The following is a 20,760-nucleotide window of genomic DNA, read 5'->3' as shown; positions in this document are numbered from 1 at the left end:
TGATTACATTAAGAGTTACAGTTGGGGGCATCTGGGTGGTTTAGACAGTTAAGCCTCAGCCTAAGATCTCAGCTCAGGTCTGGATCTCAGGGTGATGAGTTCAAGCCCCACCTTGGGATCCGACCCTACTTGAGGAGCCTACTTAGAAAGAGAGAGAAGAAAGAAAAAGAAAGAAAGAAAGAAAGAAAGAAAGAAAGAAAGAAAGAAAGAAAGAAAGAAAGAAAGAAAAAGAAAGTTACAGTTAATTCCATGTGAGTTAACCCATTCAACCTGGATGGATCACGTTTGGTACTTTTTTTTTCTTTTTTTCATTCCTGAGCATGGACCAGAGAACCTAGCATAATAAAGAACTACTTTGTTTTATAGATGAGTGAACTGAGATTTGTTTAGACAATTCAAAGATCCTAATCAAAGTAGGGGCACGCCTAGCCGACTTGCTTCCTGAAATAATACATCCAGCCACAGAGCCACACTACAATGACGGGAGGGCTTCAGGCATTTATTAAATTTCATTACCTCGCATACAGCAAACATTCAGGTCAAGGGTGTGAAGAGTTAAAGCAGCATTTTTCAGTCCAGAGAGTTTTTAAACTGTGGGTCATTGAATTTTGTGCATAACAACCAATGATTTAAAAATGAATATTAGATTAAATATATCAAAATGCTGTTCTTAGAACAATGGTAAGTGCTGTTTTTTTAACCTTTTGTTTCAAAATTTTTATGTACGTACTGGGTCATGTTGTAAAAATGGCTGACGTTTACGAGTCACGGCTAAAAAACGTTTCTGAACAACTGAGGTTGAGGGTGGTTGGGCTGGGAGTTTCGTAGAGCAAAGCACAAAGGAGAGCCCTTGGAAGTACCACACCTGAAAAGGAACCTAAAGCCTGCGCATTGACTCTTTCGAGGAGCCCTCATATGATAGAAAAAGTGGATTGGTCAAACAGTGAGGACCACGCCCACAACATCTTGTCCACCAATGGGTGCGTGGCCAGGGCGTGGCGAGCCTTGAGCGGGCTCCTTAAGTAGCGGCTGCGTGGATACCTCATTCAAGACTACGACGGCACGGGGGTGTGGTGCAGATCCCTACTGGAGCGACGTCGGACGCGCCGGATCTTCTTCAAGGAACCATGTCGAGGCAAGAAGCAGACGCCAACGCCTCCTCGTGGGTCGTTGCGACCCGACGAAGCTCGGCAGTGTCCCGGGCTCCAGAAAGGAGGCCGACGGAGGATTCAAATCGAAGAGGTCAGGGGGTCCCTAAGGGCGGCAGAGGTGGCGGCTGGAGGAATTCCTCCGGTCTTCCGCAGCCTGTGGCGCCTGGTGCCCGCGAATCGCCGCTCTGCTTTGGACTGAAGAACATGTGGGTTGGCGCTGTGATCGGTAAGTGAAACAAGGTTGGATAGGCGGGGCGGGGCCAGGGCCTCCCCACCCACTCTCTTCGCCTCCATTCAGCAGCCATCTAATGAGATCAAGGTCTTTAACTGTGATATTTCTAATACCATCTGATGCTAGAATGATGTCACTTTAGATATTTTGTGGAGTTGATATTTTGGGAAACCAAACTCTTAGATTTATCAAATCTTTGGAGTGAAAGGTCAGGCCTTTTCACGACTTAACCCAAAATGAACAAGTCCAAGTCCAATCTGTTTCTTTGAGCACCATTTAGAGCCATTAAAGAAGGTGTAGGATATTAGGGTTGTTCAGAACAGTAGCAATATCTTGCACTGTTTCTTTTACTTGGGTATTTACCTCCTGAAAAACAGGATCTTTTTTTCTTAGTACACCTGAGTCTTAGAAATTCATTTTTGAAAGACACTTAGAAACTATAGAAATGGAGATTTGTCCCATTTGTGGCCATTAAGACAGGATAAATTTGAGCACTTTGCCTATTAGGTATGAGAGCTAATATTTTGTTTTACCCTTTTCTAAACCTGTTTTGAAAAACGACAGCATTTTGCAGGCTGCTGTTAAATAGAGCTGATTGATAGACCAGGTATAGATTTGTTTCCTCGAAGGCTCAGGCTCAAAGATCTGAAGAGTGATGCTCCATAAATGAAAGCCCCTAGATTTGCAGTAAATCACACACTGAACACTTACTGAGCACCTGTGATAGTGCAGGCTCTGTGCTAGAGACCACCCACTTAATGTTGGTTCTGGAGCCACTTTCTTTTTCTTGTAAAAAAAAAAAAAAAAAAAAAACCAACACATGTATTTAAACTTAAATTTAAGTGCAATACAGTACTGTTAGCTAAAAAAGCAATGTTGTGTGACAGATCTCTGGAATGTTTTCATCTTGGATGACAACTACCCACTGAACAACTCACCATTTTCCCCTTTTCCCATCGCTGGCAAATAAACCATCATCTTTGTTTCTATGTCTGATTACATTAGATACCTCAAAGTCATGCTCTATTTTTTGTGATTGGCTTATTTCATTTAGCATAATGTCCTCAAGCTTCAATCATGTTGTCAAAAAAGGAATACTTCAAGGCTGAAAGCTTTTTTTTAGCATGTTTATAACATGTTTTTCAATTTTGAAATATTAAAATATTTTTTTAGTGCTCATTTACTTTTGAAAGACAGCATGAGCTGGGGAGGAGCAGAGAGCAAGGAAGACAGAATCTGAAGCAGGCTGGGGACTCCCAGTCATCAGCACAGCCCAGTGTGGGCTCAAACCACATACCTTGAGATCAGGACCAGAGCTGAAGTTGGATACTCAACTGACTGAGCCACCCAGGCGCCCCTATACCAAATTTTTTTTTCATTCAGTAGTCTGTTGATAGTCATTTAGGTTGTTTCCATTTCATAACTATTGTGAATAATACAATAATGCTGTAATGAACAGGATAGATATCTTTGAAACAGTTTTCCTTTGGATATACAGCCACAAGAGGAATTGCTGGATCATAGGGTAGTTCTATTTTTAGTTTTTGACTAACCTCTGTCCCTGTACCAATTTACATTCCCACCAACAGTGCACAAACTTCCCTTTTCTCCACATCCTCATTAACACTTGTCTCCTGTATTTTTGATACTCATTCTCATAGGCGTGAGGTGATATCCAGTTGTGGCTTTGATTAAATCTCTTAAATATTTTATTAAAAACAGGTCGTGGTGGGTCAAAAATAAAAGACATACAAAGTACAACAAACACAAAAATACAGGTAAGTGGTCTGTATTAAATCCTCAAAGAACATAGTTCATTTGTAACTATAATTTCTCTAGTTATTAACATACTATTGGTTATTTAAATGAGTTGGCAAAACTCTTCAGGCTGCCATTCTTTTTCAGGAATGGTCCCACACTGTGGTCCATTTCCAGGTCTAGGTTTTGTGACTCCTGGAGGTAAAGATCTTTAGCGATAATCTCAACTGACATTGAGATCTTGAATATTCATCATGTGCTTTTTGGACCCCATCCCTCAAACCCTGACCTGCGCCTGTGTTCCCAGTCTCAGCGGCTACATCATTCACCCAGTTCCCAAGCCAGAAATCTCAGATTACTTCCCTCTCCTTATCCTGCAACCAGTCCGTCACTGAGTTCCTTTATATTTCCTGTATTTCTCAAGGGGAATCACATTTGGGACATTCTCCCCTAATCTTCCATTCCACTTCTAGTCTTATCCCCCTCTCACTAGGCTCTACTGTGACCAGGGCAATATTTCTAAAATACAAATTGTTTTCATAATTTGTTTTCTTTTCCTGCATAAAAATTTTTCATAATATCTCAGGCTCTTAAGTCCAGACTCCTTAGCATGGTCCACTTGATCTGTCTCCTTTAACCTCTAGGCTCCTTTGCCTTCACTCCCTCCACTGAACTCTTTGAGTACTTACAGCTGGGCTCCTGACACTCTCCTATCTTAGCTGATATAACTCCTGCTCATCAGGGAGGCCAAAGACCTCCTGCATCCCCATTCTTTCCATCCTCTCCGTGTTCATTTCTGCCTCATTTCAAGAACTTATACGGGGGGCCTGGGTGGCTCAGTAGGTTAACCATCTGACTTCTGTTTTTTAAGCTTTATCCATTTTTCAGAGGCAGACACTGAGTGGGGAAGGGGAAGAGAGAATCCAAAGCAGGCTCCCAGCTCTGAGCTGTTAGCACAGTGCCAACACGGGCCTTGAACTCACTGACCACAAGATCATGACCTGAGCTAAAGTTGGACACTGAGCCACCCAGGGGCCCCTAACCATCTGACTCTTGGTTTTCACTCTGGTCTTGATCTCAGTTTGTGGGATTGACCCCTGCATCCAGCTCTGTACTGACATGAGGAGCCTGTTCTTTATCTCCCTCTCTCTGCCTCTCCCCTCCACACATGCCCTCTCTCAAAAATAAACATAAAAAGAACATAGAGTTGTCTGTAAATAGTGGAAATTGTTAAGCTTTTTTGAAATCACCAGCCTAAGATAGCATTTGGTATAGCAATTTCCAGATATTGAATCAATGAGGTTATCTGGGATTATGCATAGTTAAGGATGTGACTTCAAGAGTCTTCAAATGTCATGTCAGCCTTGTAGTAAGGTTGCTTTCCCTCAAGTTAAAATTTTACACAAATAACCTGACCATTCAATCTGCTATTAATATAGCACATAGGTTAATCTGCCACATCCCTACAGTTCTGTATGATTTGCCAAATTACAATTTCATAGTTAAAAAGAGGTCAGATTAACAGTTTAATCTTCTAACACTAGTTGCTAAATGTATTCCATAACTGTCACTGTAGGTTTTTTGTAAGTTTATTTTGAGACAGAATTCCAAGCATGCTCTTGCTGTCAAGAGCAGAGCTCAATGAGGGGCTTGATGAACCATGAGATCATGAGCTGAAATAGTCTGACCTTAACCGACAGAGCCACACAGGTGCCCCTGACATGGTAGTTTTTAAATTTAGATTGTCCTGTTCCTTTTCCTCCAACCAGGAGATAGATCTCAGGATAGATTTGTAGAATGAAGAATCCCCTCCAATTAGAACTTAAAGACACTGATAGCAATACTAGATTTACTTAAAATTTTTATGCTATTTGAATTTGAGTGATTTTTTTGGAGGGGGGCGTGGTAAAAGAACTTCAGTCTCACCTATTTTTCTCCTGCTTCTAGATAATAAAAGGTTATCCTGATGCACAGGTCAGGATATTCGGTAGCAAGGGTATGAAGGCCAAGGCCAAAACAGCGATAGATAATGTTGTTAAACAACAAGAAAGTTACAGTTTAAAGCCTAGAATTGGTAAGTAATTTTTGTATAGCACAGCCTTGTTAAAATTTTAAAAATTGCTTTGTTTAAAAATTGCTTAGTTGATGCTTTTCCTGATAACATCTTCAGATTGCTGTCATTAAATCTTATCTGTTATGGATTTTTTCCTTTGAAATGCCAGAATACTCATTTTCTTACATTAAAACACTTAATCTCTATGGTGAGTGAAGCCTTGCAGTTTTACTTTTAGCCACAGGTAAGTGAGAAAAAACAAAATAACCTTTTAATGCATTCACTATTAATGGTAGAAGGATTAGTCATGACCTTCTGCTTCTATCTCTTCCCTAGAATGTGACCAACTTTGAAAACTACCTAGTTTGGCATTTAAAAAAATCTCAGGGTCACCTGGCTGACTCAGTTGGTAGAGCATGTGACTCTTGATCTTGCGGTTATGAGTTTAAGCCCCTTGTTAGGCAGAGTTTACTTAAAAAAATCTCAGATCTTGGACTAAAGGAAAAGCCATTATTGAGCCATTTCCGGAAATATGAAAGTAACAAAGAAACAGCATCTTAAAGTTGATGGCAGCATTGCCTCTTAGTGTTTCTTAGGAAGGAAGCTCTGGGAGGCCTTTAAGATTCTTTATCTGTTAATCTGGGGTGACCTCTGCCTCACAGGATTGTTGTAAAGATTAATATGGGATTTATTAGCAAACAACAGGCTTTCAAACTAATTTCCATTTCTTTAATAAATTTCCATTTCAGTAACTCTGGTAACTGAAAAACTATACAAATTGTCATAGCATCATAGTACTAAAACCTACTCTATATTTTAAGCATTATTTTCTGGTATGTATGTATGTATGTATTTTGAGAGAGTGTGCATGAGCCAGGTAAGGGCAAAGAGAATTCCAAGCTGATAGCACAGAGCCTGAGGTGGAGCTTGAATTCACCAACCATGAGATCATGATCTAAGCAGACTGAGCCACCCAGGTGCCCCTATTGTCTGGTTTTTAAACACAAAACAGTAAAGTGGGGTCATTTATACAATTAGGATTTGTTTTGAACTAATTTGGTAAAAAATATTTTAACAGATATTGTTGCTTTCCAACCTTCTGTTGGAAGAGATTTAAGGACAGAGGGTAATAGTACAGAGAATCAGCCATTGATTGATTGGGATCAAATTCGAGAAGATGCTTTGAAATGGAAAAAGAAAAAGTGGGAAGGTTAGTGCTGTATCCTAACATGTACATTTAGTGTTGGTGTACTTTTGGTGTTTTTTTTTTTGATTTATTTTTTTGGGTTTTTTTTTTGGGGGGGGGGCGGGTTTTACTTGAGGTTTTTATCCTCTAAGATGTGTCTTATTTCTAGTAATGAAATCAATATGAAAAATGTTAATAAAACATTAAATGCTGCAGTTGGTCCCTGTGGCAAGACTTGTTTTCTATGTTTTCTATGCTGTTATCAGTGTTATAATTGGGAAATTAAAATATTAAACTTATGGGGAGCCTGTGTGGATCAGTCAGTTAAACATCCAGCTTTGGCTCAGGTCATGATCTCACGGCTCATTGGTTCAAGCCCCACATCTGGCTCTGCATGAACAGCTCAGCCTGGAGCCTGTTTCAGATTTTGTGCCTTCCTGTCTGCCCCTCCTCCATTTGAGTTCTCTTCCAAAAAAAGTAAACTTAAAAACATTATACTTTTTTGTCTTATTGGAGGTAATTCATGGCAAGAGTTTAATAAAATATAGAAAATCAGGCCCAAGGGGAAAATGAAGACAATGAACATGCCAACCATAAGTGGTTAACATTGTCGGATGTGGTTGAGAAATTGATTCTGGAGTGTCCTTGCTGACAAGAGCAAAATAAGGGAAAAACATTACATTAATAAGAAAGAAAAACAGTTTTTGAGAAGAGATGAGGGTTTTTTTCATTTGCATTAATCTTAAATGAGATTCTCACTTGGAATTATGGAGTGTAATGTTTCACATCCACTAAACTTCAGTCTAAATTCAGGTACTAATTTTGGCTATCACAAGGCAGCAATACAATGTCATTTAAAATTTGCAATGGGCTCAGCACTGTGTGGAGCCTGCTTAACATTCTCCCCTCTTTCCCACTCTCCCCCTCTCAAACTCTCTAAAATAAAGTTAAATTAAAAAGCAAAAAGCTAATGCACTAATAGTGACAAATATTAACAATGACCACTTAAGTGTCCAGTTCATTTGCATGTTAAGTTACCAGTGCCGCCCTGAACAGTATGTGGTAGGGAGATCAAGGATAGGGGGTCCAGAAAAGATTTAAGTTTGGAGGAAGTATGCTAGCCATATAAAAGGAGACAAAATAGCCTCAAAGTGGAATAAATATTCTATACCTAAACAGAAATAAAATGGATCTTCAAAGACAAGGTAAAATCAGTCTACTGTGTTTGAGAAGAAGATTCACCAATTGGGATGATTGTCTTATGTAAAGTATTCTTTCTCTTACAAAACTTAATTATCAGGGCTCCCTTTCTCAGATAAAAAATGTAATTGAAAGAAACCAAAACAGGAGATCTCTTAGAGACTAGCATAAGTCTGACTGGCAAAGAACTGTCTAAACCTGTAAGGTGAATTTAATAAATAGATTAGTTTAACTTCTGTTATTGAATAAATTTCAATGAAATATAAATCCTGACTTATCAAAAAGTTTTAATTTTCATCTTTGTTTCAGACTTACCTGCAATTAAGAAAAATTTTTACAAGGAGTCAGAAGCAACAAGTTCAATGTCACAAGAGCAAGTAGAAAGTTGGAGGTGAGTAGTTTTATTTAAGTATTTGTATTGTTATATTATTAAATTAACTCATCAGGCAAACATTTAAAATTACTGCAATCGAAGACTACATTTCTGGTATTCACATGAACTTGGTTACATCCTACATGAAATATTTTAGAACATTGCTATCCAAGAAACCTTTCTGCAAAGATGGAAAAAGGATAGTATTTGTCCAATAGAGGAGTCACTATTGATAGCTATTGAACTTTGAAAATGTGGCTAGTGTAATTAAAGAGCTGAGTTTTTAACTCAGGAAGACTACTGTGGTTAGTGCAGTGCCTGCTGTGTTGCACAGCAGTTTTAGAGAATTATTTCTACTACTGTTAAATCATAAGTTGATATGAATATCAGCATCTCTTCTTCAGTGCTTATTATCTGGAATTAAGGGTCCTAACAGCAACGTGTTTTCTATCAGTCTGTTATAAAACTAAGATAATATGGAAGAGCAGAACAGTTATTCTAGGATTGGAATAGGGCTCAGACTTTGGACAAGTGATCACTTGTCAAATGAGAAATTTCTATTTGATAGGATTGTTGACAGTAAATGTACGTGGAACATTTGTAGAACCTTGTGTATGCCAAGTCTGATAGAAATCATGAAGCATGTGATTTTCAGGCTCTATTCTTCAGCTTTCGATGAAATTTCATTGGCCCATTCATACCATGTATCTTTTTTCTTTTCTGTTAACTATTCTGATAAGAAAAAGATGGGCTCACTTCTATTGTATTTTTCTGTAGTTTGACAGTTGCAGTTGAATTTCTAGATATGATGAGCTAATGCTGGGAAACATTTCTTACTTGGGGAATAAAGTGACCAAAGCCACTAATACTCTTTTTTCCTTAAAGGAAAGAAAATTATAATATAATGTGTGATGACTTGAAAAATGGTCAGAAGCGTCAGATACCAAATCCTACCTGTACTTTTGAGGACGCCTTTAAACATTACCCTGAGGTTATGGAAAACATTAAAAAGGCAGGTTTCAGGAAGCCGACACCAATTCAGGTATGGTTTCTTTAATTCCAATGTTTTACTGACAGTTTTTTCCCCCCAAACAATGTCTGATTATTAGAAGTTAAATCACCAGGGAGTAACTATCCCTTGTGAGCATCCCCTGTACCAGCAGGGCCTAGCATGAAAAAAAATGTTGAAAGAAGTTTGTGGCAGGGAGAAGAGGAGCATTTGACTGAAAGATTCACTTTTAATATTTCTGTTTTAGTCACAGACGTGGCCAATAGTCCTACAAGGAATAGATCTTATAGGAGTATCCCAAACTGGAACAGGGAAGACATTGTCCTACCTAATGCCTGGATTCATCCATCTCGATTTACAGCCTGTGTAAGAATTTCTACAGCTGGGTTCTCTTCATAGGGGCTTAATAGATGTGGATATCAAAGATGCAATTAAAGTTTCTTTCATCTGTTGCATTGACCAAAAAGTATGCCTAGCCTCAGGGAAATGAACTTATACTGGCCTGGTCAGAGTATAAGCTGACAAAGGATTTTTAGGAAGTGATAGGTAGTCTTAATAGTGAAATATTGGAAATGTTTAAATTATCACGTCCAATACAATTGTGTGGGAATGTTTGACACAGGGAAAGCGTTGGCCATGTTAAATGAAAAGGCTGGTATCTGGGCCCTTGGTGTTTTGTCGTGCCATTTTTCTGTACTCCACATTTTGTGGTGAATGTATGTGACTTCTGACATTCATTCCTACAAATTCTGAAAGCGGTGAATGAATGTACTATATGTACCTGAGACAGGTACTTTAATAATTGTTTTCTCTCCAAAGAATTAGAGAAAAAAGGAACGGACCCGGAATGTTAGTCCTTATACCCACTAGGGAATTAGCTCTTCAAGTACAAGCGGAATGTTCTAAGTATTCATATAAAGGCCTTAAAAGGTACGTTGTCATTTTCATTGTCCATTCTTGTAAGGGCATTTTAATAATTCATAGCTTTATACATTGTCCCCATTTTTTACACATTTAGAGAATGTGATTGGCTCAGCTTGGGTCAGGCATTACCCCACTCTAAATCAAAGGTAGCCAGGTCAGTGACATCAAGTAACAGTGATGCAAATATGGCTCTTTAGAACACATCACTGAGGGTTGATGGGTGTGGATAGTTCTTAGAAAGGGACAAATACTACCCAGAGGGTATCTGATACTTTCTGATTTACATACCGTTTTTTGTACCTAAAATGCTTTGGTTGGGATTTTGCGTTGTAATGGGACATTCTTTGCCTGAACATGTACCTCTTTTTTTTAAGTGTTTGTATATATGGTGGAGGAGATAGAAATGGTCAGATACAAGAACTGAAAAAAGGAGTAGATATTATTATTGCAACTCCTGGAAGACTGAATGATCTACAAATGAATAACTTTGTCGACCTCAGAAGCATAACTTACTTGGTAATCATGGAGTGAGGGTTTGGGATACTAGGAGGAAGGATAGAATTCTTATTAAAACAGTCTTAGAATACTATCCATGTTGTAATAGTTTTATTGTTTTAAGTTTGAGAAGCAGAGAACACGAGTGGGGGAGGGGCAGAGAGAATGCCAAGCAGGCTCTGCTGCTGGCATAGAGCCCACACAGCCCGATGCAGGGCTTGAAGCCCCAAGATCATGATTTCAGCCAAAACCAAAGGTCTATGCTTTGCATTCTATTTCAGTTTTTATAAATACTAGAAAATGTAGATAAGTAAAAAAAAAATTAAAATCCATGTAGATATTTTAGACATTAACATTTTTTTTAATAAATTTTTTTTAATGTTTATTCATTTTTGAGAGACAGAGACAGAGCATGAGCAGGGAAGGGGCAGAGAGAGAGGGAGACGCAGAATCCGAAGCAGGCTCCAGGCTCTGAGCTGTCAGCACAGAGCCCGACGCGGGGCTCCAACTCACAAACTGTGAGATCATGACCTGAGCCGAAGTCGGGCGTTCAACCGACTGAACCACCCAGGCGCCCCGACATTAACATTTTTTTCATTAGATCTAGAAACTGTAAGCCAGCTTAAATCAATCTGTGTTACAACTAGATCCGCCCTTATTTGTTCTGAAGAAATTAAAATAGTGGCTTAAGGGGTACCTGGGTGGCTCCATCAGTTAAGCATTAGACTCTTCTGGAATTTGGCTAAGGTCATGATCTCACCTCACCAGGTGTGCAGGAGCCTGGTTGGGACTCTCCCCAACTCCTGCTATCTTTCTCAAAAGGTATTCTTCTAAAATAAATAAAATACTGGCTTAAGTAATAGGGGAAATGAGAGAATTACCTTATTATAGTATGTTAACAGAGCATATTAGTTACCTCCCATATCTAATGTAGCCACAATCATTTTAATGCAGGTATTAGATGAAGCTGACAAGATGCTGGACATGGGATTTGAACCCCAGATAATGAAGATTTTATTAGATGTGCGCCCAGACAGGCAGACAATTATGACAAGGTGGGTAATATGCCTAATTGCTAGTCTACAAAATAGAAATCACTGGACTAGACTCCATTCTTAATTCCCCTACAGGATGTTAGAGTATTGAAGGTATCTTGAGATGCTTAGGTGAAAGACATTATGTCATCACTTAGGACAGCAATTCAGTGTAGCAGTATAATAATGATTTGGATTTCCTAAGTTAGAGGTAGACATTTCTGTGAAAACATACAGGGAACTCATGGAGGAGAGATTGTTTCAGAAGTGGGGGCCTCACATTTGAAAACATGCACCTGTTCTTAGAGACAAACCTTTGATACTGAATAGTTTTTTGCCCATGATAAAACTGAGAAACAATGTTATTTAAATGAGCCTGGGTGGCTCAGTTTAGCATCCAACTTTGGCTCAGGTCATAATCTTCCAGTTTGAGTTCGAGCCCTCAGTCGGGCTCTGCCAATAGCTCAGAACCTGGGCCTGATTCAGATTCTGTCCTTCTCTCTGTTCCCCGCTCACACTGTCTCTCTCAAATAAAATAAAAACATTAAATAAAAATAAATGCAGAGTGATCTATAGACTGTTTTCTCTGTGGCTTATAACCTTTATGCCATTAACATTAAAAAGAATAGTGTATAATTGAAAGTATGTCCTCATTTGTTACTAATAGTTCCATTGTTATAACTACAGTGAAAGTACAAAAGGTAAGATTACTTGTATGGATGAAGAAACATTTGAATTTACATGTCCTTTCAGTACACTTAAAATGCTTTTATTTTGCATAAGCACTTGGTTTTTTGACTGACAATGTATGCTGACAAAAAATACTGTTTTATAAAGGCCAGGGGAAAACTAATCTAAATCTTGAATTCATTTTTGATTAGAATTTAAGGCATAGATCTTCACCTTGGTTTATAAACTTTTTAATTCAGCTTATTTAAAGGTTTCATCTAGTAGCCTCACTCTAGTCCAGCAATTCTTTGTGAAGTACACATTCTGTAAAAGTCCTCCTTATTTAAAAGTACTGAATTTGTCTTCTATGGGTAATCTGATTCATAGCATTCTTAGGGAAATGGTAATTTTTTATGATAAAATTTTAATGTTTGTATCATGCTTTATTTCCAGTGCAACATGGCCATATGCTGTCCGTCGACTTGCACAGTCTTATTTAAAAGAGCCCATGATTGTATATGTTGGTACTTTGGACCTAATTGTAAGCTTGTTTTTTATTACTATTACCAAAAATATTTCTTATGAGAATTGTAATTACTTTGTTTTGACATGACAACTCTGTCCACTCCTTAGTTATAGAGAAAATCTTAGATACGTATGATTCATTGATAAAAACTTCAGTATACATCCAAGACTAATTTTAACAATTATGGTAGTTATTTCACATCTAAAATTTTAATAATCCCTCAATACCCTCCTATCCAGTCCTTTTTCCTATTTTCCTGATATCTCATTTTTATTTAATCCTGTTAATCGGGTTCTGAACAAGGTCAACAAGTACATGTGTGTAAGTCTGGTGTTTTGGTGAAATTACGATGGGTCAGTGGGTTCAGATATCAGTAATTATACAATCCATAAAGATCTCCATTATGTATCTCCTCCTTTGAAAGTTCCCTGGCCTTCCACTTAATCGAAATTGGATGTTCGATTAATCATTATTGAAAAACTGATCTTTTAATCACAAGTAATAGTGATAGGTCATTGCCTAGGCTCATTTCATTAGATTGCATGAAAAGTTTGGCTAGATATGGCATTCCTTTCATTAAATGCTATTAAAACCCATTTTATCTCTGGGTTAAATTGTATCAATGATATTTTGAAATTTTGCATTAAAGTGTCAGAATACTCACTGAATGGAAACTCTTGTCCCAAGCTGATCATCCTCCTTCATTATAAGAACTGTACCCAAATTCATGGCAGTTTGGCCTCACTCTGGTCATCTTTCCCAACAATGGTAACCAGTTACTTTCAACTAACTTGCCAAGTACTCAAGTTTCCAACTCAGCTTGGGTGAATAAGTAAGAAGCAAGAGGCTGAACGATAAATCTTTGAGTAGAAACAGGTCCTTTTGAGATGATCTGCCTTTTTCCCCTTGGCAGTTTATTAAAACTTAACCAGTGATGGCGATAGATACATTTTGAGCCAGTGTATATTGTTTGCCTATCAATTTTGATGTACTGATCTTTTGACTCCTTTAGGCAGTAAGTACGGTGAAACAAAACATAATTGTCACCACAGAAGAAGAGAAGCGATCTCATATCCAAACTTTTCTAGAAAACATGTCTCCCAAAGACAAAGTCATCGTGTTTGTTAGTAGAAAAGCTGTGTGAGTATTTTTTCTTTTACATCATTAAATCATCAAACTGATGTGTTTAGCATTAGCTCTATTTGTATATTAATTTCAAACAGTGTATATATATCTTTCAGTATGTTTCAGTCTTCTGCTAATAGAAGTAAATAGAATGGAATAGTCCTTGCTAATAGAAGTAAAACTAGTAAATTGATAGTGGTATTAGAATAAGCACTTAAGATCACTGACTTCATCTTTTGCTTCAGTGCCGATCACTTATCAAGTGACCTGATCCTGCAACATATATCAGTGGAGTCCCTTCACGGCAACAGAGAACAGAAAGACCGAGAGAAAGCATTAGAAAACTTTAAAACAGGTATATAAAAAAAAACAAAAAAACAGGTACATTACACAATTAGTATTTGATCCAGTTTAAGTGTATAATGCCTGCACCTGGCTGAGTGACAGCACCTTTTCATGGAACCCATTTCTAAGATCTGTCCTCAGTTTGCAGATCCCAAAACTACTTGCTAGAGCTCTGAATATTCAGATTTTCACAGGCGTCTGGGTGGATCAGTCAGTTCAGCATCTGACTCTTGATTTCAGCTCAGGTCTTTATCCCACTGTCATGGAATCAAGCCCCACATTAGGCTCAGTGCTGAGTATGGGTTCAGATTCTTTCTCCCTCTGACCCTCTCCCCTGCTTGGGTGCACACTCTCAAATTAAGAATACGTTTTAATCATATATTAAATATATTTAGCTATCCAAACTCCCAAGAACTAATATTTAAACCTGCATATCAAGGTAATTTGCCATGTGGGGTACTGCCATTAATTTACCTGAAAGTTGTATATCTTTGACATGGTTCGGGTGATGCAGGGACCATCTGCTGAACCATGATGTATATTGTATTATAACTTGCCAGCAGTTTAAAAGAAATATAAATATATATAAATATTATGTTATATTGTATTGTATATAAATATATATACAAATATCCCTTTCTAATTTTCACTGTCATAAGTATTTTAATATTAAAAGTAACAATGGTTCACCCAATTAGATATTAGGGGAGAATATACTTTTCTGATATGTCTTGGGTTGGTTTATGCCAGAATGTATATTCTTTTGGTTTTATTCTTTAGGTAAAATAAGAATACTGATTGCCACAGACTTAGGATCTCGAGGTCTTGATGTCCACGACATCACACATGTTTATAATTACGATTTCCCCCGGAACATTGAAGAATATGTACATAGAGTAGGCCGCACAGGAAGGGCAGGGTAAGTAAGCACAGTCTACCTATGAAAGAAGCCAACCACCATTACTCCGTTCACAAATGATTCTTAGCTAGAAAAGTGTTTTTTGGTCTTGCCTGTAAATTGTCTGTGCCACTTGCTTTGTTACTTTATCCCTGTCCAATTGGCCTGTTCCAGATTCAACCAGATGCCTCTCTGATTAGTTGCAGCTGTTTCTCATTCTACTCTTTGCTTTATATCTATAGTGTCACACTGAGCTACACAGTGGATACTCTACTGTTCCTGTGTAAGAGGACTACTAGCAAATCCCTTGGAAATACGCAGTTGAAACAGTGGTGCCTGGGTGGCTCCGTCAGTTGAGCATCCAATGCTGGGTTTCAGCTCAGGTCATGATCCCAGGGTCACACTGAGCATCAAGCCTGCCTGGGATTCTCTCTCCTCCTCTGCCTCTCCCCCACTTGCATGCACACTCTTTCTCTCTCAAATAAAAATAGAACAGCTCCAGATTGAGATTCCAAATTGCTGTTGGAGTGATGCTAACTTTTAATGAATAACGTATTTGGGCTTGTGAAAAAGTTGAGGTTTTGCTATTTTTATTGTTTTGCTAACTGAATCGTGAGTACAGATTATAAAATTGAATTACATGCACTCCTCCCCTTTTATAGGAAGACTGGAATGTCTATTACCCTCATCACTAGAAATGACTGGAGGATCGCTGGTGAGTTAATTAACATTCTGGAAAGAACACATCAGGTGAGAATAAACAACTCAGAACTCTACCTTGTATCACTTTTCTAATGTTCAAATAATTTCATTTATTCCAAGTACCGGGGCTTAGCGCTTGTCAGGAAAAAACATTAAACATGTTATGAGTGCTATAGCATGGCAAAGACAAGGAGCTATGGTATATAATTGGGGAACCTGATCTAATGGTAGTGAGCTTCAATGGAAATCATACTGAGGAAGAAGCCAATGGGGCAGAGTTTGGAAGAACTGTACAAGAAAGGGGTACATGTTCTAGCAGGCGAACATTCAGGCCCAGTGGTAAGAAAGAACATACAGAAAGTGGCACCAGTTACAGTAGTTAAGGGGACTGGCAAGCAACTGTAAAGGGCCATGCAAGCAGGGAGTGGTAGCATAGTCATGGAAGTTTAAAAAAATTTTTTTTTTTAACGTTTATTTATTTTTGAGACAGAGAGAGAGCATGAACGTGGGAGGGGCAGAGAGAGAGGGAGACACAGAATCCGAAGCAGGCTCCAGGCTCTGAGCCATCAGCCCAGAGCCCGACGCGGGGCTTGAACTCACGAACCGTGAGATCGTGACCTGAGCTGAAGTCGGATGCTCAACTGACTGAGCCACCCAGGCACCCCAGTCATGGAAGTTTTTAAAGATCAGTCTGGTTTTATTTATTTTTTGAAATAGTTTTTTAATTATTTCTGAGAGGGGAGGGGCAGAGAGAAGGGGACGGGATTGGGAGCGGGTTCTGTGCTGACAGCTCAGAGCCTGGAGTTTGGTTCAAATTCTGTCTCCCTCTCTCTACCCTTCCCCTACTCTTGCTCTTTGTCTCTCAAATAAACAATAGAAAAAATTTTTAAAACTGCCAAGAAAAGCTTTCACTCTGCAAGAAAATCTCATTCCTAGTAATAAACATTTAATGTTTCAGAATGTCCCAGATGAACTTATGGCAATGGCCGAGAGATACAAGGCAAATAAACTGAGAAGAGAAATGGAAAAATTGGGAAAACCCCAAGGAAAACCTAAGAAATGTTATTACTAATGTCCTTGTTGAAAAGTGGTACCAGCCTACCTACAGGAGGTAAAATTTAACACTTTCAAATTTTGGATTTCCAACGGCCTGTTTTCCTTAACTACACTGTTACTATGTTTGTTGCAATCAGCACTATCTCTAAGAGTCATTAACACAAATTATTAGGGGTTATTTAACTTTTATATAAGTTCCAGTTAATATATCTCATTTAGAGTTGCAAGTATTAGAGAGTTGAAAATTTTAAGTTGTATAGAAATCTCATTAAGAGTAACTGAGTTGGCTGAGGTATAAATTGGTAGAAGCTCTGTGCAATTTGATAATGTATCGATTACAAATACATAACCTTTTCAGTTATTAACTTTAGGAATGTATTCTATAAATATGTCTGCATATGTAAGTAAAGATTCATTATTCCAGTATTTGTAGTAGGAAAAGACTAACCTAATTGTCCAGTAGGGGGCTATATGAATAAATTCCAGAGGATTTTTTTAACACTGACAGCCACCCAGTGCTCATCACAAGTGCCCTTCTTGATCCCCTTCTCCTATTTCACTTATCTCCCAATCACCTCCCCTCAGATACCTAGCAGTTCGTACTGTAGTTAAGAATCTGTTTCTTGGTTTGTCTCTTTTTCCTTTGCTTGTATTTTCTTAAATTACACGAGTAAAATCATAGTATGTCTTTCTCTGACTTTTGCTTAGCATGATACCTCTATTTTTTTTTTTTTTTGTGAACCATATCTGAAGGAATTAGTACTTAGAGAGCTCAAAACTGAATGAAAACCTGATTTAAAAATGGGCAAATGACTTCCATATACCTTTCTCCAAAGATACACAAATGGACAACAAACACTAAAAGATGCTCAGCCTCACTCATCACTGGGGAAATGCAAATAAAAACTAATGAGATTGTCTCACACACATTCAGATGGCTATTATAGAATATCTACTATCAAATAAACTGAGTTTTGGCGAGGAGGGGTAAAATTAGAACTTTTGTGCACTATTGGTGGGAATGTAAGGTGTGTATCCACTGCAGAATAAAGCAGTTCCTCAAAAAAATCAAATAACCCAGCAATTTCATTTCTGGGTTAATATCCAAGAGAATTAAAAGCAGCGTCCCTAAGAGATTTGTCCACCCAAGTTCATAGCTTTCTTAATAGCCAAAAGATGGAGGCAACCCAGGCATAAACAGAGAAACTAATTAGTGTGTAAAGGGAAATTCTGACAGGATGGTACAACATGGGTGAACCTTGAGGATATTATGCTAAATGAAGTAAGCCAGTCAAGGACAAATACCGTGTAATTCCACCTAACAACGTAGGTAGGTAGAGTAGTCAGCTTCTAGAGAAAGTAGAGTGGTTTTCAGGAGCCAAAGGGGGAAAATGGGAGGTGTTTAATGGGCATAGATTTTCAGTTTTGCAAGATAAAAAAGTTTAGAGAGTGGCTGTATAAAAATGAAGATACATAACACTAAACTATATTTAAAATGGTCACTGTGGCAGATTTTGTTACATGAATTTTATCACAGTTTAAAATTTAAAGGCTTGGGAATAGCAATTTATGTTTTTCTCTACTTATTTTTCAGATTTCGAGACTTTAGAGATACTATTTAGGATATGTGGAAATACTGCAAACATGCTGGCTGTATGAAGAGATGACTGATTCTAAAATAGTGTTTAAAAAGGTGGAATTCAATATTTTATACCTTCTTAAATAAAATCAAACATTTAAACTTGAGTTAATTTTCCAATTTTATTATCTTTATTTGAAAATAAAAGTACATTTTATCTCCTAAAATGTTGCTCTATTAATGTCAGTCTTTAAAGAGTTTAAAGCCTGTGCAGATGTCATGGCAGTGAAAAAGATACTGTTGACAATTTTTTTCTATGATAAAAAGATAAGGTGATCACCCTGAATAGCCCTTTAATTTTGTTAAATAGAACTTTATTTGGGAGTGCTTGTCTAAATAATTATACTTCACCTACTTCTAAATGAAAGAGTAAAAGGGTTTCATGAGACTAGGATATGCAACAGTGCTTAAGTTTCAGCCTATAGGCTAAAATAAATCCTAGGAAAAATAAAATTTCGTTTCCATGAAAGATTCTTTGACTAATCTCATTCCCCAACTTCTCTTTATAGTTTTGAATAGTTTTCTGTTCTGTACATGATAGTTATATTAACACTTTGTGTATACTTGGTTAGGGCTTTACCTCCTCTTACATTACTACACATTCATACAAAAGTAGTTTCTTGGGATGCCTGGGTGGCTCAGTTGGTTAAGCATCTGACTTCAGCTGAGGTCGTGATCTCACAGCTCCTGAGCCTGTGTTGGGCTCTGTGCTGACAGCTCAGCCTGGAGCCTACTTCAGGCCTCTCTCTGCCCCTCCCCTGCTTCTGCGTGTTCTCTCTCAAAAAATAAACATTAAAAATGTGCCATAGCATATGAGAATAAGAACCAGATAAAACATAGAAATAAAAAGTGTATAATTTCAAATTCAATGACCACAAGGGAAACCAGAAAACTAAAATGATATTGTTGGAGCCAGGTGGTAGACATATGATAATATATTACCCTTTCTACTTCTGTGTATATTTGAATATCTTCATAATAAAAGTAGTCAAAAAAAGTTTACCAGAGTTGACTCATTAGACTAAGTGAACCTGTAAGTCAGAATCCAGCTTGCAGCACAGAAAGACAAAGTCGTTCCTCTTTCACGGCTGGCAGGAGATTTGGGAAGGAGTTGTATCTGGGGCCCAGAGCTTCACAGGGACCCTGAGGACTTCGATTAACTTTGGACACAGCACAGATGAGACTGACCAAGTCTCCTGACCTCAGCAGCCCCTCAAAGCCAAGGCAATACAGACCAATGGCCTGTGGTGGAGGTGGAGGCAGAGCCAAGGGTCTCCAGCTGGTTGGAGGATTGCCTTTATTAGACATTTCCAAGTTTCTGGCGTCCAGATCTTTCTTTCCTGGAGTCCAGATCTTTCTTTCCTGGAGTTGGACTCAACATTCAGGGGGTATAGCACAGGAGTGGCAGTGGGAGTGCCTGGGATGCTACATATCTTAAAGAGGTCCTCCCTAGCAGGCTTCTTGCTGGAGGGTTTGTTTTCCTCCAAGAAAAAAAGCAATCCTTGGGCTCGGCTCCTTCGAGTAATGTGGATGGATGGGATCACTACAGTATGGGCCATGATCTTCAAAATGATGGGTTTCCTGCACCTCGGTGTCTCAGTCGGTTAAGTGACTTCAGCTCAGGTCATGATCTCACGGTTCATGAGTTTCGGGCCCACATCAGGCGCTCTGCTGTCAGCATAGAGTCTGCTTCAGATCTTCTGTCCTCTCTCTGCCCCTCCCCAGCTCATTTTCACTCTCCCAAACTTAAAACAAGAAATTATGATGGGGTTTTTGGACTGGAGCCACATGGCGTCCATTGGGCCAGATTTCAGGGAGGGTGTTCTGGAGATCAGGGCCTGATTTCTGGTGGGACCTCAGAGACTGAGTAGGTGACAGGGCCCTGGGCCCAGAATGCTGGGCAGTCCCTCCGGAGGATGTTTGCCTCTAACATAATTAGCTTTGGTCTTGATCACCACTGATGCTGGTGCCAACAGGGAAGGTTGATGGAGACCCTACATGGCTTAATTTTTATTATTTTTTTTTCAATATATGAAGTTTATTGTCAAATTGGTTTCCATACAACACCCAGTGCTCATCCCAAAAGGTGCCCTCCTCAATACCCATCACCCACCCTACCTCCCTCCCACCCCTCATCAACCCTCAGTTCTCAGTTTTTAAGAGTCTCTTATGCTTTGGCTCTCTTCCACTCTAACCTCTTTTTTTTTTTTTTCCTTCCCCTCCCCCATGGGTTTCTGTTAAGTTTCTCAGGATCCACATAAGAGTGAAACCATATGGTATCTGTCTTTCTCTGTATGGCTTATTTCACTTAGCATCACACTCTCCAGTTCCATCCATGTTGCTACAAAGGGCATGGCTTAATTTTTAAAAAGAAGTCCCCACACC

At 38.6% G+C, this 20,760-nt stretch overlaps 1 protein-coding gene across 2 annotated transcripts; it reads left to right on the top strand.

The window, feature by feature from the left end:
• Nucleotides 1–253: 253 nt before the first annotated feature.
• On the top strand, nt 254–18,482 carry DDX43 (DEAD-box helicase 43). Of its 2 annotated transcripts, XM_019417736.2 has the most exons (17): nt 254–1,377; nt 3,106–3,161; nt 5,089–5,215; nt 6,273–6,404; nt 7,890–7,971; nt 8,839–8,995; nt 9,210–9,328; nt 9,782–9,892; nt 10,261–10,402; nt 11,336–11,436; nt 12,538–12,625; nt 13,623–13,750; nt 13,981–14,090; nt 14,861–14,999; nt 15,641–15,728; nt 16,639–16,791; nt 18,331–18,482. In XM_019417736.2, exons 1-16 carry the CDS (start codon nt 1,128–1,130, stop codon nt 16,750–16,752), a joined length of 1,944 nt encoding a protein of 647 aa, XP_019273281.2. In that variant the 5' UTR covers nt 254–1,127; the 3' UTR covers nt 16,753–16,791; nt 18,331–18,482. The 2 variants fall into 2 exon arrangements, with proteins under 2 accessions (XP_019273281.2, XP_019273282.2); XM_019417737.2 differs by lacking the exon at nt 6,273–6,404.
• The last annotated feature ends 2,278 nt before the right edge of the window (nt 18,483–20,760 follow it).

The sequence above is a fragment of the Panthera pardus genome, unplaced genomic scaffold, assembly GCF_024362965.1.
Source record: "Panthera pardus isolate Hobbes unplaced genomic scaffold, ASM2436296v1 HiC_scaffold_17, whole genome shotgun sequence".
In the NCBI taxonomy this organism is placed as follows: Eukaryota; Metazoa; Chordata; class Mammalia; order Carnivora; family Felidae; genus Panthera; species Panthera pardus.
The sequence above is the reverse complement of the archived record's forward strand: the minus strand, read 5'-3'. Positions and strand labels throughout refer to the sequence as shown.